The sequence below is a fragment of the Aspergillus niger genome (genome assembly GCF_000002855.4).
Source record: "Aspergillus niger supercontig An02".
NCBI classification, from domain to species: Eukaryota; Fungi; Ascomycota; class Eurotiomycetes; order Eurotiales; family Aspergillaceae; genus Aspergillus; species Aspergillus niger.
Genome location: NT_166519.1, coordinates 611,426 through 627,363, shown reverse-complemented (window position 1 = coordinate 627,363; position 15,938 = coordinate 611,426). Strand labels below are relative to the sequence as shown.

The window sequence follows — 15,938 nt, the reverse complement described above, 5'->3', positions numbered from 1 at the left end:
CTTTGTTTCCTGTAATTACCCGGAGTCCAACTTGTTTGCTACCAAGTGTTCCATTTTCACCAGCATATCTCTGAGTCAACATCCTCCTCCTGTTAATTCTCTCCTCCATCAGCTCTCTTTCAGTGCGTGCTGGCTATGCGGATTGGGCCTCCCCGCCATCGGTGCCCATCCATCCGGTGCTGAACGACTGCAGTCGATGCCGGCCATCTCGACCCTCTTCCGCTTGGGTTCTTCGATGCGAATCACACCATGGCACCTCCATACTCCAGTTCCCAGGCCGCCTTGACCGGCTATACTCCCTCATTCCTGTCGCTACAGGACCAGAACGCTCCTCTCTCCGCCTACTCCATCCTAGGATCCGGTCAATATCCCGATAGTGTCGCATACTGGCACAATCCATCCGCGCAACCCCAGCCGCCGCTACCTCCCGCCGCCGTCGCCGCCTCCTATCCGTCCGTGCCCCCGAAGGCCCAGTCGCTCCTCCAGCCCACCTCCGATCAGAAGAAGCATAAGCGTACTCGCAGTGGCTGTTTCACCTGTCGATCCCGTCGCATCAAGTGCGACGAAGCACGTCCCGTCTGCGACAGATGTCGGAAGGGCAACCGCGACTGCGTCTATCCGTCAGCCACAGGTGCATCCAAGTCAGGAACCCGTAGCGTGTCCAAGCCCAGAGGATCACTGTTGCGTGGAAATGAGTCTTCCGCTCACCCGGGATCCGAGGACTTCCGCGTCTTGGAGCCCATCGCCGACGAGGATGAGGATGGAACTAGTGTCGTGTCAAGTACCCGACTGTCCCCAACAGCCGCACCCACATGGTCTAAACCCAACCTCCCCAGACGACAAAGTGGTCAGTCTTTGAAGCAGCAGGGTGGGAGGCATGTTGTTGCGACCGACTTGGGTGGTGCACGGATTGAGAATAGTAACTCGCCGTCCCCGTCCTCGGATACGTCATCTAGATACGACTCGCTAAGCGCTCGGTCGGCCAGTGTCGGTGTCACCCTGCCCGAACCATATGGATCCACTCTGCCCAGTATAGCACATCTGCCGGACGACCTGCGATTTTATCTCAACTACCACCAAGAATTCATCACGTACCGTCATTATTTCTTAAAACCGGTCAATGACCGGTTTGTCCATCAAAGTATCATTGAGCTGGCGTTGCAGTATGATCCCCTGCTGTATGCCGTGGTGGGCTTTTCTGCATATCATCATTGTGTTCAAAACAACAGTGGGAAACTATACACCTTTTTGAAATATTACAACTTCGCGTTGAAGCTCCTGCGCAAGTCCTTGGGCTCGGGTGAGCCGCATAATGAGGCGACTCTGATCACGGTGCTTGTCCTCACCACATTCGAGGTAAGACATTCAGCCAGTTTTTATGCTTCTTGCAAATGAACCCTACTGACTCGCCAGGAATCCGTCGGGGACTGGGTCAACCTCATTGGCCACCATCAGGCTGCTCACGCCTTGGTGCGGGAGATCCTAACGCCGGAGTCTGCCAACCTGAACGAGCTACATGGCAACATCTTCGTTTGGTACGCCCGATTCGACGTGGTAGCAGGGATTTTGGCCGGAAATGAGACGATCCTAAGTCGTGATTGGTATGTTGCAAAAGAGGAGTATGATGCTCAGGAAGCCGCCCGCCATCCAAACGATGCAACGAAGCAACTGGCGCTGGCGAATTCGATCAACCGCCGGTTTGGCCTGGAAATGGCGTCATTATATGCGAAGTTGTCGCGCGGTTTGATTCCAGTTAATGAGTTCATTATCCAGAACGAGTTGTTGGGGCAGACCTTGGAAAGGGTACGAACCATCCTAGAATCGTTCAACGACTCTGATTACACCGTGCGGGAGTATCCTAATCAGGTTCCCTTGACCCCGGACGACGTCGTGGATCCGTATGTTCCCGGGGGAATGCACCACGGGCCCCTGTGGGAAGTCAACATGACGTGGGTTGACTATTACTCCACCAAGGCCATGTACAAGTATCAGTCACTTCTTTCGGTCAGGCAATCATCGGTGGAAGAGTTACAATCCCTCTCGGTGGAGCTGGTCCGGCTAATGGAGGCGGTTGATCGATGGCCCATGAAGGAAAGCGGATGCATCCTGGCGTTCAAGAACAGCATCGGAATGGCCGCCATGTTCTGTCCTCGCGATGAACGGTACATTATGTGGGCGCGGAGGAAGTTCGCTCAGCTGGAGCAAAGCGGGTGAGTGTTGCAAGTCAGGGAGATGTTGGAAGTCAGCTAATTGTAGTCGATCAGATACGTTATTGCGGCCACTTTCCGGGCGGCACTGGCAGCCTCGTGGCAGAAGCCCGAAGTCAATCGCTGGTGGTTGCCAGACGACGAAGGATACCCGAGCATCATCCGTGAGGTGCGAGCGATGACGGAAGAACGCACGAGCCACCCTCGAGATAACTTCGGCGAGGATGTCAGCCATATGAAGACGCTATTTTGGAACATCAGCTTGGACGACACCTCCAGCGAGGGGAGTCCCGCGTCGGTGAACACAGAAGGCCGACCATGACAGCCTGCTGTACAACTGCAGCTGGTTGCACAACAGATGCAACATTCTTCATCTGTGCATAACGAACCGAGTATATACATACAATCACACCCAACCAAGTACAGCCCTGGATATTCCAGTAATGAATCCAACGATGATCCATACCCTCCTCCACCACCCGGTCACGCATGGTCGCCGCTACGCCTTAATGAATAATCTCTGGTTATCTGATGACCCAACCCACATTCGTTTGCTCTCTCACGGTGACATGCGTGACCGGAACGAATTTTGATACCCGGATACCAAACGAGGATTTACCTGGAGTAAGGAGATTGGATGGAAGATCTGTCTGCTTATTCACGTACCTACATACATACATACCCATTGGATCATACCCATGCGCTAGATACCCAATATACGGTCTACACACAAATATTATACAGAACAATGAACCCATCCACTATACGTATCCACTTTAAGAACCAACCCCAGAACCATCCCGATCTCTATCTAGATAATCCAACCCTCCCCGGCACCTCAACAGCAGGCACCACCGTCTCCAAACCCCCCCTCAACTCCCCAACACCATCTCCAACTCCCACCCCCATCTCCTCCCCCCACGGCAAAGCATCTACATCCACCTCCCACCCCAGCAAACACCTCAGCACCACCCCCGCCCCAGCCTTACTCATCACCTCATTCATCTCCTTACACCGCTCATCACAACAACACTCCAAACACCCCTGCGGCATCACACACCCACACGCCTCGATCCGCCTCACAGCCCTTTCCAACAACACATCCACAAACTCAAACGCCTTAGCCGCAATCCCCGACCCACAGGCTCCCCCCTTGGCATCGTAGAACGTCAATCTCGCGGGCCGCTGTCTCGCAGGGGGCTGTAGAATCTTCTGCAACTTTTCCTTCTTCTGCTTATTATCCAGCCCACCTACCCCTCCTGCCTCTTGCACAGCCATTTGTAACTTCCTCCCCAACTCCTTCTTCGCAACCTTACATTCCGTGCGCACGTCCCCGGGCGAAGATACCACGAAGGTCGGTAAGAGTGATAAGATCGCGTGCTCGGCTGCGTGTATCGCCGCTGCTATGTTTAGGTTTCTTGATTGGAGGATTTCCAGAGCTAGGGGGGGTATGTCGATCCACATGCCTTTCGTGTGGATGTCGATCGGTGGGTTGTTGTCCACCGGTACGGCGTCGAGGATACGCCCTCGTTTGTCGATTTTGAAGAAGCCGTACACCACGGCGTGGATGAGGATGGAGCCGAAGTAGGCTTTACTTACGGTGGTATGGTTACTTTTGGTATTGGTTTGTGAAGTAGAGGTTGAGTCTGAGGATGAGGTGGATGTGGGTGTGCTGGAGGAAGAAAGCAGACGGATGTTCTCCGTCTCGATGGGGTCGATATCAGTGTAATCGCGTTGCTGGGTCGTATAGTCCACATGGACACGGGAGACGCGGGCGAAGTACATCGTTGTGTTTAGTTCGTGCACGAGATACGTCTGCCCCTGGTGGAGGAAGATGCCCCCCTCGTAAATGGTGAAGAAGGCGCGGGAGGCTTCTACTTCTTCGAGGACGGCGTTGCGGGCGTTCGTAGTGTCTATGACGGCGAAGTGCTGGTCCTCGGTATCGCGGATGGCGATGGACCGGGATGGAGAGGGGAGGAAGCGCGGGTGGGTGTGGTAGAGGGAGGGGATGTATTTATCTTGGAGGAGGCGGGTTTCCAGGAGGGAAGGGAGCTGAGGACCGAAGTAGGTTTCGTCGAGGGCAAGGGAAAGGGGCTTTTCGTAAGCCGCGCACTGGAGATGCGCTTCGAGGATGAGGTCATTCGACAGGTCGATTTGTAGCTCTGTGTTTGGTTTCGTGAACAGTTCGTCCGGGTTACGCATGTAATGCTGGTCTGTGGCGTAGCGGTCACCGACGAGGATAGACAGGGAGTCCTTATTACGCCGGCCGGCGCGGCCGCTCTGTTGGCGGAGATTGGAGATGGAGTAGGGAAAGCCTAGGGTTATGACTGCGTCGAGGGAGCCGATGTCGACGCCCAGCTCTAGGGCATTGGTGGCTACGATGCCGAGGAGACGGCCCTCGAACATGTCTTTTTCGATATTGCGGCGGTCCTGCGGGCTGTAGCCGCCGCGGTAGCCCATAACCATGTTGGCGATTTCGGGACGCTCAAGGGAGGTGAGTTCGGTGCGGACGGCTTGGAGAAGGACTTCGCAGAGCTTGCGGATGCGGCAGAACGCGATGACACGGGCGCCGCGCAGGATGAGTTGGGAGAAGAGGCGGGCTGTTTCGGTGACGCTGTCGGCGCGGCCAGATGAGGGGTCGTTGGGGTCTTTGTAGGGGGTGTTCCAGCAGAGAAATTCCTTGCGGCCGGAGGGGGAGCCGTCGGAGTCAATGAGATGGATGGAGTTGGGGTCAACACCGAAGATGGCGTGCATGTGTTGGGAAGGATTAGCGACGGTGGCGGAGCAGGAGATGAATTGGACGGTGTGGTTGCCGACGGCGGCACAGATGCGGCGGAGACGACGCATGATGAAGGCGACGTGTGTGCCGAAGAGGCCGTTGTAGACGTGGAGCTCGTCAACAACGACGAATTTGAGGTTCTGGAGGAAGGTCCGCCAGGCGGCTTCTTGGGGGAGAATGGTAATGTGCAGCATGTCGGGGTTGGTGAAGATGATGCGGGCTTCGTCGCGGATGAGGTTGCGGCTGGGCATTGGAGTGTCGCCGTCGAAGGTCTCGACTAGGGTGCCTTGTAGGCCGTCCATGAATTGGAGGAGCTCTTGCATGCTGCGGCGTTGGTCTTGTGCTAGGGCTTTGGTTGGGAAGATGTATAGGCCGCGGCTGGAGGGGTCCTTTTCGAGTTCGTGCAGCATGGGGACTTGGTAGATGAGGGATTTGCCGGAGCTGGTGGAGGTGGATACGATGACGTGGTGGCCAGCTTGGAGGTGGTTGATGGCTTCTGCTTGGTGGGAGTAGAACTGTGTGATGTTTTTGGTGTTGTATAGGGCGTTCACTAGGTTCTGAGAGAGTGGGAAGGTGAGTTCGCCGTACATGGCTGGCTGGGGGTCGAAGACTCGGTGTCCTTCAGGCACGATCTGCGCTGTGTACCAGTCCATTTGGCGGATCTCCTCCACGATCTCTGACATAGATTTACGTTCTTTGGGGATTTGTTGTGGGAGAGTGGAGGGTGCAGTGATGGGGGTATCTTCCTCCGGCGGCTGAGGAATCCAGGCGTTCTTTTCAGTCTCCAGTTTCTCGACTGGGTCGACGGCTTCGTCTTCGCACTGGACGAGAAAGGCATCGATTGCATCTGTGAACTTCTTGTTTCGCTTCTCGATCAAGTCTAGCATCTGCTTCTGGCTGTATACCGGCATCTTCAGATCCTCGTTCTTCATGCGCCGCACGGGCTTGGTTGGCTCCCCAGTCTGCGGATGCCTCACTTGTCTCTTCAGATCTCCGTCCAGCAGCTCGAAGAGGAGCGTCTTTGTTGTGGGCATGCCCGCATCACCGGGTGTATCCCTTCCAAAGCCTATTTGTGCTGCTTCACGCTCTCCAGTCGTCATGACCTCCAGCTTGGCTTCATCGACATACTCGAAGCGCACCGCGCGTGGCACGAGGACTTTCACCCGCGCAACATCCTCCACTGTTAGCTCTTGACCTTGCAATTGCGCCTGCACCGCATTCTTAATGTTGTCGAATGTGGTGGCAAAGTGCTTTCGCGTGCAGCAGAAGGTATACACGAGGTTCAGGGCGCGGTGTGTCCGGGAGAGGCTCTTGAACGCCTCGGGCCATGGGGCGGACGGAGTTCGCTTCGGTTGAGCGGGTTTTCCTTTGAGAGATTTCTCTGCGGTTGAGCTGGCACTGACGCTGTTTTCCGTCTCCGGCGTCTCTACCTGTGACTTCGAAGGGGGCTGGCGGCGTTGCCTTTTCTTTGGCGCTAGGTCTGTCGACGCGCTGTTGGATATGGGGTCGGGATGCTCGGAGGCATCGTGGTTTGGATCTGGCTCATCTTGGGCTCGTTTCCGACCCAATGATATATCTTCAGTGTCTGCTTGTGCTTCCGAGTCGGCCATAACGACACCCCATTGTGGATGCAGTGGATTCGCGTTCTGATATAGTCGGAGTGAAGCAGGTTTCGGCTGCGCAGAAACGCGATGTCACGTGCAACCAATATTACCCAAAAGAGACGTCGGCCGATATAGTCATTCACTTGTAGTACACAACAAGGCTAGTCGGACATTGTTAGTCAGGAATACTGGCCGGATGGCGCAATGGTAGCGCGTTTGTTTTCGGCACAAAAGGTTGCGCGTTCGAATCGCGTTCCGGTCGGATCTTCTTTTGCTTGCGGATTGTTTTTTTGTTTTTGCTTTTGGAGGGTGGGATTAATCTCCGAAAGATAATCTTGCAATGTGAACGTCATATTGATGTGGCCATTGTTAATGTGTGACCGTTCTATTGAGTATGAATCTTTGAGATGCCACAACATCCGAGCGCATGGTTTGCTTTGCATGAGGACCAGTTATGGGCATCTGGACTGTCAATTATTCAACACGGCGACTAGCTTACTGTTTCTCTAATTAGAATCCTACAGGTGAGACAGCGAACTACGGTTCCTCGTACTGGAGCTCTGATCAAGTGTCAAGTGTCAGTTGGGCGTGTCTCTGTTTCAGTTACAGTTGGGGAATGGTTCGCGCGCTAATAATAACCCGTTTAGGGCTGTCAGGCGGCGATCATAACAGGTCTGTTATGCGGAATCCGGGGAAAAAAGGGTCCTGTTCTTGAGACCCTGAATGCTCATCACCTTCATCATCAGCCTCCTACTCGTCCATCGTCTATCCAGATAACTTGCTCTGGTCCGGCCATCCCTCAGAACCGCATCCAACCCAACCACGACGCTCCTTTGTCCCAAATATAGCATCCCAACAGCTTGTCTTCGTTTTCGCCCAAAATGTCGCTCTTGGCCAGGCGTGCCAAGGGTCTCTGCCTCCCTTGGCGTCTCAGTCCGACCCCCTGAAAAATTCCACCATTAATCCCATCATGGCTGCCTGGTCGCTTCTATCACTTCGGCTGCTTCTCCTGTCTGTCTGGTTGTACTCTCCAACATAGCTGGATGGTCATCCGTCAGTCACCCATTTCACCATGCGCAGTCACCACATAACCGCCTTCCTGCTGCTCCTGTTACACAGTCAACGGGCATATTCCGACCTGGGTATACAAGTCAACGATGCCAGTATGTCATTACCTACACCAATCCCTCAACTACATGTCCATCTCTAATCATCATGTCAACAGACTCCCTCGCAAACGCCGGCTCCACCATCGCCGATCCCTTGATGGAATTCTACAAACAGAACCAAACCGAAGGCATCCCCGGCAAGCTCACCGACACCTGGTACATTGCGGGGGCCATGTTCATGACCCTGATCCAATTCTGGAAGGCCTCAGGCGTCGACACCTACAATTCCGTCGTGCAGCATGACCTGATGTTCCAAGCCGGCGAGAACTACGACTACTTCTCCTCCAACTACAGTCAATGGCTGGTACATACCCTCCCCCCTCCAACGTCACCTGGTTCTTAGCTAGCATTTCGACTAATGACATATCTATGTCTACAGGGCAACGACGACCAAATGTTCTGGGGCCTCGCCGCCATCACCGCCTCCGAAACCGGCTTCCCCGAAGTCTCCGGCAAACCCTCATGGACGTCTCTCGCGCGCGCCGTTTTCAACATGCAAGTCAACCGCTGGGACGACACCACCTGTGACGGCGGCATGCGCTGGCAGATCTGGCCCTACCAGGCGGGATACACGATGAAGAACGCCATCTCGAACGGGGGTCTCTTCGAGCTCTCTGCCCGACTCGCCCGGTTCACCAAGAACGATACGTATGCCGAGTGGGCAGAGAAGATCTTCGACTGGTCGACGACGACACCGCTCTTGAACACGAATGCAACGATATGGAACGTGGCGGATAGTACCTCAAACGAAGCCAACTGCAAGGACGTGGGAAATAACCAATGGACTTACAATTACGGGACGTATCTGTCCGGTGCGGCGTTCATGTATAACTACGTATGTTCCTTCCCCCCGACACGTCCCTTCCGATCAGAATCCCAACTAACAAAGGAAATGAAATAGACAAATGGCTCCACCAAATGGGAAGAAAGAGTAAACAACCTCCTCACCTCCCTAACCACCAAATTCTTCCCGGAGAACTTCAACAACGGCACCGTCCTCTCCGAAGTAACCTGTGAACCGATCCTGTCCTGCGACCGCAACCAACTCGGCTTCAAGGGGTACGTGGCAATGTGGCTTGCCTTCACGGCGCTGCTCGTCCCCTCGACTCACGATCTCATCCTCCCCAAACTGCAAGGCTCCGCGGCAGCCATCTCAAAGCAGTGTTCGGGGACCGGCGACGGATTGGAGAACCTGTGCGGCGTGCGCTGGCACCAGGATACCTGGGACGGAAGTATGGGATTAGAAGTACAGATGAGTGCGTTAGGCGGAGTGACGGGGGCGTTGATGATGTTGGGGGATGGTAGTTCCGGACCGCAGACGATCGATGAGAATCCGGATGCGGCGGAACATCATATTGATACGAGTGAAGATGAGAAGGACCCGACGGCGAAGGAGAAGATTGATACGGGGGATAGAGCTGGAGCGTGGATTCTGACGGTGGTGCTGGCGGGGTTGATGTTGGGGGCTGTGGGGTGGTTGGTAAAGGCGCAGTGATTATCCCCTTCTTCTATTCTTATTCTTGTTCACTTCTTTTCTTCTGAATCATTAGGGTATATTTGATTATGGGTTTGTGTATATGGGTTATGGACATATTGATCGTTTGCCGAGGTATGTACTGCTGCTGGACAGACAGACAGACAGACAGACAGAGGATTTCAAGTCTTCTTGCATTTCTTTCCCTTCATTTTGACCACTTACTCTATCAGAGCTTCTCTTCTCACAGATATCACTTATCTCACTTATCGCAGAGCGATAGTTAGCACATATACCTCATCTACCAAATATCAATATACAGTATTTATACTTTAAAGAATGTCCCTACTACAAAGTACTACTAGTCATAGTAACACCAAGTAAACATAGATATCAAAACACCGTATGCAGGTTCAACTGTAGCAAGCAGACAGTCTAATTCGGATTTACTATCAGTAACGTACTAGAAGGATAGGCAACAAGCAAGTGATGTGAGCTATCAGCCAACATGACACATCGAATCGACAAGTAGCAAGCACTAAATGACTCGTACCTGCTGCCTTAAATGCATACACGCGCATGCATGTAAGCAGACATCCCACCTGATCAACTCTGCATGATAGCATCTCATCTGATCTGATCGCGATAAGATTAGCTGCTAACTAGCTTACTTCCTTGGTTTAGTAAGTAGCTTCTTGTGAAATGTCGATCAAGAACTAGGTAGGCTAGATCAGTCTATACGGTGGGTCTACTCTGTACCTATCCTATCTACTTCTACTCTCTCTACCAGCGTCATCTTCAAATACAGCATACAGCATACAACTTGGTACTTAATAAATACCTCCTAAACCAAAGAAAACATACACGAAGAGAATGTGTGTATACTAAAAAAAAAGTAAATGAAATAAACAAAAGAAAGTAAAAGTAAAGTCAAATAAATAGGTGATGGTAATTCCCCAATCCACGCAAGACAAGACAACCCCGGTTCTTGACTCCTCGGCCCAAATGCAAAATGCCAACCCACTCGGTTAATTTTCTTTCCTATGTAGATAATGTAGTAGTTCCTAGATTCCAGTCCAATAATAGGGACTAGCACTGGTTGTATTGGTGGCGGTGGTGGTAGTCGTAGTAAATTACTGTCGCTTTTTGAAGGTATCCAATAGACACATTTGTGTGTGCTGCAACTATTGCATGATCACTGGTATTCCTGGAGGTCGCGAACAACGCGGTATAGCTCTTTGGCGAGGTCTTCACTTCCGGTCTACGGGCGTCAGTCTTACGTAGATATAGAAGCAGAAAAGGGGATACTTACTCTGAGCAAGATCGGAACGGAGCGGCCATTCTCCAAACTGGCTAGGTTGATCTGCTTCGACTTGGGCTCCTTGCCCTGTCCATCACCAACCGTCATTCCCTTGAAGATGGGCGTGTTCAACATCACGCGCAGCACGCCGTCTGCGCGCATGATCATGCGAGCTGCCTTCTTGTCCTCTACTCCGTCCGTGACGCGGACGTTGACCTTGAAGGTCCCAATGCCGCGCTCTCTCCACTCTTTGTTCGTGAAATGGAACAGCTTGGCTTTACATGAGAAGTATGTCTTCTCGTTTTCCTCGCCAGTCTCGACTGCGCCTTCGTTAGCTTAGCCGAATGAATCGACGACTGGTAGACCACTTACTCGGACGTTCGTAGAATCTCTCGTCCGTCTTATCTTGCTCGAACTCTCCCGGGCCGCTGTCACCCGCTTGTTCTTCGTCGTCCTCCTTTTCTTCCTCCTCTTCAGGGGCCCCGAAAGCAGACGTCTTGGAGCCGCCTAGAACGCTGGGAGCACTAGGGGAAGCAAAGCTCGTAAGTCCACCCGCGGGCTTGGCCGCCGCAAAGCCACCGCTGAACCCGGAGAAACCAGACCCCAGTGCAGCGAATCCCGATGTACCGGCTGCAGAAGCAAATCCAGTAGCAGCTGGCTGAGGAGAGTCCGTCGATGCCGGAGATTTGAAGACAGAGGGTGTGGAGCTTCCGAGGGAGCCAAAGGGTGATTGTTCGGAACTGGCGAACGCAGCCAGACTTGACGCAGCAAAAGCAGATGATGATGTGGCAGCAGCAGGTTTCGATGCCTCCTCTTCCTTGGCCTTCGCACCGATTGACCCGAATGGCGAAACCGACGATGTGTTCGCAAATGCACTGGTAATGGGAGCCTGTCGAGCGCCGCAGCGCATCAGTTTCTGTACTCAGCCATACCATACCTTGATGACACTTACCGATTCCTTCTCTCGCGCATCATCCGTGTGTCTCTTCTTCTCGGGCTGTCCTTCCACTTCAGACTTCTCCGTCGACGTCTCCTCCGCGGCGTTCTGGTCTGCTTTCTCGCCCGAAGCACCGACCGTCGACTCATCCTTATCCAACTGATCTCTGCTTCTCTTCTTCTTCGGAACCGCAATATCCCGTGTCACTTCCTCCCCCTTCTGTGGCTGCGATGGAATTTCCACATCTACATCCGCATTCGCATTCTCCTCCTCGCTGTTCGAGTCGCGCGACCGCTTGCGACGGTGGCCTGCATCGTCTTCGTTCTTCTCGGGCTCATCCTCGTCGAATGATCGCTTCCTGCCTCTGCTGCTGGCCCTGCTGGAACTTCCTTCCTGCGCACTGCCAGTCATGTTGGCGTCGCTGTCCGTCGAAGCCTTGGGTGCCGAGGTAATCGAGGTCTCTTTTAACTTGTGGCGGACGGGGCGCTCACCGCCGTCGTTGTCGGATGCTTGCGAGTCGTCTGCAGCTGTAGGAGTAGTCAGCGGTTAGCTATCAGCACAGCACACACATGACTCGCAAAACCAAAGATAACGTAACATACCTTGACGCTCCAGCACTTCCTTCTTCGTCTCGTCCACTATCCCCACTGGTCAGTACAATCTGCTCGTCTAGGACCCTCCGCGACCGCAAATGACGAAAAATTCAGATCAAGAGGTAAATGATATGTACCTTCAACCCCACCATTCCGCTCAGGATCCGCAGCCATGGTAATATGAATGGGACAAATTCACAACGCTTGCCGATGATAATGATGTATCCGCGATACGACCGAAAAGGGAAAACGGAGCAAGAAAACTGTGCGTGTTCACGGCGAGGACATGCGTTCTAGGCAAGCGATAAAGCAAAAGAACCGAGTCGAGTGTATCCGATAACTGAACTCTGTAGCATGACGTAAACAGACGAGGTTAGCCCATTGAAGCGAGCGTAAGCAGCTGCATAGGGAGGCAAGCTCTCTCGCGATAGAAGAAAGACAGATCAGGTTGGTTGAGTGGCCGGCCCGCGGACGCAATGCGAGGTTGCTTGCAGGACCATGCGATGTGCTCAGAGGGGGAGGGGTGATCCAGAAGATCTACTGGGGACAGTACGAACAGAGATAAATAGATATCGTACACGTTGAATGGGAGTCAGTCTGGTCGGACGAGCCCGCACTGATAGATAGCTAGCAATCAAGCAAGCAATCAAGCACTGAGGCTGAGGGGAACGTCAGAGTCGGACGGAGGAACGGGGGGGTCGGGCAGGACGAACTGCAGAGAGAGTCTGGACAGAGGGAACAGATAGGTATCTGTATCGTAGATCCTTCTGTCTTCCTTTTTTGCGTTTTCGCAAGGGAAAAGAGGGGATTAGAAAGGTGAGGGCGGCGTTTGGGGAACCCACGAAGTCGGAGGAACAGACGCAAGCGGGTGACGGAGTGCTTTGTTGTCTCGCTCGGGCGGACAAGCTCGGTTTGCTGGTCGCTCCGGTCACCGCTCGCTCTCCACCCCGCAGCTACAAAGTACAATCATATGGGATAGATATTGGAACAGTGTTCTATTGCTCTGAACATACAAATCGCAAATGGGAAATCATCCGGAATTGATACAACATAGAAATCCACGCTGACTGACTGACTGACTCCTCCGTCATCATCCTCATCTTGTACCTCCAGCTTGTCTCAAGCCACACCCTCACCCACCGATACCATGCCTACGACATCGGCCCCTTCCCATCAATCCATTCTAACTGATAAAGCAGAGACACCCGATCGCAATATAAAACACGAACAGCGGGTATACCGCAATGCCGACCCGGTTGCGCAACACGCCCGAACCACCCAGGATACTCACGCCCGCCGCCAGCGACCACGCAATCAGCACGAGATACACCGGTATGCGCGCAATAGTCGGAAGGCCAAAGGCACTCAATAGAGAGGCAATGACCAGAGGGAAGAGCGTGTATCCGATAATACAAACCGACTGGAAGAACGAGCTATCGGAAGAAAACATTAGCAATTGCCCTTCATCTACCAATCTGGGTAAAGAACATACATATTCCCACCAAGCAACTTAATCTGCAACGTCACGACCGCCTCCCCAATCCACACGATGGAGAAAACGCCCGAGAACACCAGCGACGACTGCTCATCCTTGGCGCGCATCGACAAGAACATACTCAGCAGGAGGCAGAAGATCAAGGGACCCCTAGAAGCACCCGTTAGCACATCCCACACACCCAACAGTAGATGTAAAAGAAACTCACCAAAGATCCCAATCTCTCAACCCCTCACTCATCCCACCCTGCAACACAACATCGGCATCCGGCCAGCGTCCTACCATGTTCCTCAATCCACCCCCAAAGCCCGTAGCCTCACCTCTCTCCGCGGCACCAATTCCACCCCCACCGCGCTGCAACATGCCCCCAATGAGATACTTAGGCCACAACACCTGGCGCATCTTCTCCCAGACGACCCGCAAGTCGCGCGACAGCGTCTCCCATACCGTCTCGTCGATGGTGCTCTGTGTCGCGCGGCGGTCTTCGCCGCCGATCGTGGACGTCAGGTAATTGCTGGAGAAATTGCTTCCGCCGCCGCGAGCGGAGCTCGAGGCTTCGGGCTGGATGTTTCCACGGAGGGGGGCGGTATCGGAGGTGTCATGGAGGGGGTCGTCGGCTTCGATGGCTGGGATTTTAGACACATCATGTTAGTAAAAGATGTATGTATAGGTACATGGGGTATGGGATGAATCGGAAACAAAGGGAAGGTAGCTAGCTAGCTAGGTAGGTAGGTAGGTAGTTCACATACCGTCATCAGCTTCAATCACATCGTCGTCGAGGATCGATTCATCGTCGCGGATGTCCCCGTGGGTGTAGTGTGGTTGTACGCTGGCCATGGTGTTTGTCCTCTGGGTGGTTTCGTTGGTTGGGTTTGGGTGTCGCGGAAGTAGTACTGATAGGTCACTGGGACATTGCCCGCTCCGGCTGACGTGGACTGCTTAGTGGATTGCACTGGGCTGGACAGACCGGCTGTACCCAGAGAATATAGGATGGTAATCGCAAAGCGAGGTAAGGTACGAGGAACTTAGCAATGGAACTCGGATTTGGAGAAAGCTGGGCTGGCACGAGCAGAGCAGCCCGTGTCGGAGAGGCTAGAGTGGCATTCCTTACGTACGCAAGCACGGGCTGAATCCGGCAGGCGGAAGAGCCCATCTGAAACATCAATTAACTGTCGATCGACACATCTATAACTAAATAATGGATTGTTTTAAATGAATATATGCCCAAAAGATGATGAGTACTATGTTCATGTTCCAAGAGTATTATACATATAGTCCTCCCCTTCAAAATGTGCTATGATACATCGACTTTTCTATAACGCCCGATTATGCTATACTTTGTACTGAATAAGAGTGGAGACCACGCAACATGGCGTTAGATAGATCCACTTGGATGAAGCAAAAGGATCCGAATGGCCCTCGGCTGATAGGACTGGACTGGATCAATAAGTAGGAACTCATGGGCTGGGTAATTCTCGCTCTGCGAATCTGTTCATTTGCTCCTCGGTCGCTCCGACCAAGGTTTTCCGGAACTTCGTGATAATGCTCTTGTCGGAGTATTTCTTCAGAAGCTCGGCGTGGCGCTGGACCTCTTTGAAGGTCTCCTGGGGAACATGTTGCTTGAATTCTTTGACCGAGTCAAATAATCTTCGTGTCATAGTAAGTGCCTTGAGGGCATCTTCTCCTCTAATCACAGCCGCCGGATTGGTCTTGGCCACCCGGGCCAGGTAGGATTGTCGAGACTTCTGCCCCAATAGTTCACTGGACACGGCTTCATCGAGGTCCCGAATCAGGGTACAGAGCCGTTCTGCGGCGGATGTGATTAGGCTGGCCTTCAGTTTCACGCCTAGGGCGCTGAGATTGTTTGATTTGGCGTCTGCTCCCGACTCAAGGCCAGCGAGGGACATCAGTAGATCTGGACTATCCTCCAGCGAATGGACCAAGTCGAGATATTGAGTTATGGATCGAGCATCGGGAAGCACGATGCCGTTGGCCATGAGATCCAGAAGCTCGTTGGCGTGTCTGAACACATTGGGGTTTCTGCGGTCCCGAGTACATGAGGCCATGGATATGCGGAAGGTCTTTCCTTCGGTAGGTCCGTTGGGGTCCCGAGTCATATCGCGTACCACTTCCACGGTTTCACGACTAGCCCGCGCAGCACGTAGAATGCGTAGGTATGCGTGATAGCTAACCGCGTCAGGTACGACCTTATGCGAGTCATCTCCTTTCGTAAGGTACCGCCAGTATTCCTTTGCAGCGGCTGTTCCTTGTGTTATCGACAGGCAGGCTTTGAGAAGCATAGTGAGCTCCCTGTTTCCCACCTCAATATACGAGGGGAGGGCCGCTTCATCTTTCACAGAGAGCCTTGTCTTCGCAGGCG

The 15,938-nt window shown here is 53.2% G+C and overlaps 7 protein-coding genes and 1 non-coding gene across 8 annotated transcripts; 3 read left to right on the top strand and 5 right to left on the bottom strand.

Annotated features, from left to right (window-relative positions):
• Positions 1–249: 249 nt before the first annotated feature.
• An02g02690 (uncharacterized protein) lies at positions 250–2,214 on the top strand (the record flags this gene model as incomplete). Its single annotated transcript, XM_001399372.3, has 2 exons — positions 250–1,356; positions 1,414–2,214. 2 exons carry the CDS (start codon positions 250–252, stop codon positions 2,212–2,214), a joined length of 1,908 nt encoding a protein of 635 aa, XP_001399409.3.
• An 800-nt stretch (positions 2,215–3,014) lies between these two features.
• Positions 3,015–6,596, bottom strand: An02g02680 (uncharacterized protein; the record flags this gene model as incomplete). The annotated part of the gene is made up of 3 exons (XM_059746147.1): positions 3,015–3,407; positions 3,480–3,853; positions 3,899–6,596. 3 exons carry the CDS (start codon positions 6,594–6,596, stop codon positions 3,015–3,017), a joined length of 3,465 nt encoding a protein of 1,154 aa, XP_059599929.1.
• A 184-nt stretch (positions 6,597–6,780) lies between these two features.
• tRNA-Arg (TCG) lies at positions 6,781–6,852 on the top strand. Its single transcript has one exon. It is a non-coding gene; the product is annotated as a tRNA-Arg (tRNA).
• An 810-nt stretch (positions 6,853–7,662) lies between these two features.
• Positions 7,663–9,700, top strand: An02g02660 (uncharacterized protein; the record flags this gene model as incomplete). The annotated part of the gene is made up of 7 exons (XM_001399370.3): positions 7,663–7,753; positions 7,816–8,063; positions 8,139–8,594; positions 8,661–9,239; positions 9,310–9,368; positions 9,572–9,603; positions 9,645–9,700. The coding sequence occupies 7 exons, from the start codon at positions 7,663–7,665 to the stop codon at positions 9,698–9,700; spliced, it is 1,521 nt and encodes a 506-aa protein (XP_001399407.3).
• Positions 9,701–10,428: 728 nt separating this feature from the next.
• An02g02650 (uncharacterized protein) lies at positions 10,429–12,237 on the bottom strand (the record flags this gene model as incomplete). Its single annotated transcript, XM_001399369.3, has 6 exons — positions 10,429–10,494; positions 10,546–10,853; positions 10,906–11,422; positions 11,486–11,997; positions 12,073–12,108; positions 12,201–12,237. The coding sequence occupies 6 exons, from the start codon at positions 12,235–12,237 to the stop codon at positions 10,429–10,431; spliced, it is 1,476 nt and encodes a 491-aa protein (XP_001399406.1).
• A 119-nt stretch (positions 12,238–12,356) lies between these two features.
• Positions 12,357–13,163, bottom strand: An02g02645 (hypothetical protein; the record flags this gene model as incomplete). Its single annotated transcript, XM_059746146.1, has 4 exons — positions 12,357–12,410; positions 12,621–12,722; positions 12,777–13,016; positions 13,077–13,163. 4 exons carry the CDS (start codon positions 13,161–13,163, stop codon positions 12,357–12,359), a joined length of 483 nt encoding a protein of 160 aa, XP_059599928.1.
• An 83-nt stretch (positions 13,164–13,246) lies between these two features.
• Positions 13,247–14,395, bottom strand: An02g02640 (uncharacterized protein; the record flags this gene model as incomplete). Its single annotated transcript, XM_059746144.1, has 5 exons — positions 13,247–13,496; positions 13,556–13,708; positions 13,767–13,804; positions 13,952–14,184; positions 14,308–14,395. 5 exons carry the CDS (start codon positions 14,393–14,395, stop codon positions 13,247–13,249), a joined length of 762 nt encoding a protein of 253 aa, XP_059599927.1.
• Positions 14,396–15,015: 620 nt separating this feature from the next.
• An02g02630 (uncharacterized protein) lies at positions 15,016–15,858 on the bottom strand (the record flags this gene model as incomplete). Its single annotated transcript, XM_059746143.1, has 1 exon — positions 15,016–15,858. The coding sequence occupies one exon, from the start codon at positions 15,856–15,858 to the stop codon at positions 15,016–15,018; it is 843 nt and encodes a 280-aa protein (XP_059599926.1).
• Between the last annotated feature and the right edge of the window lie 80 nt (positions 15,859–15,938).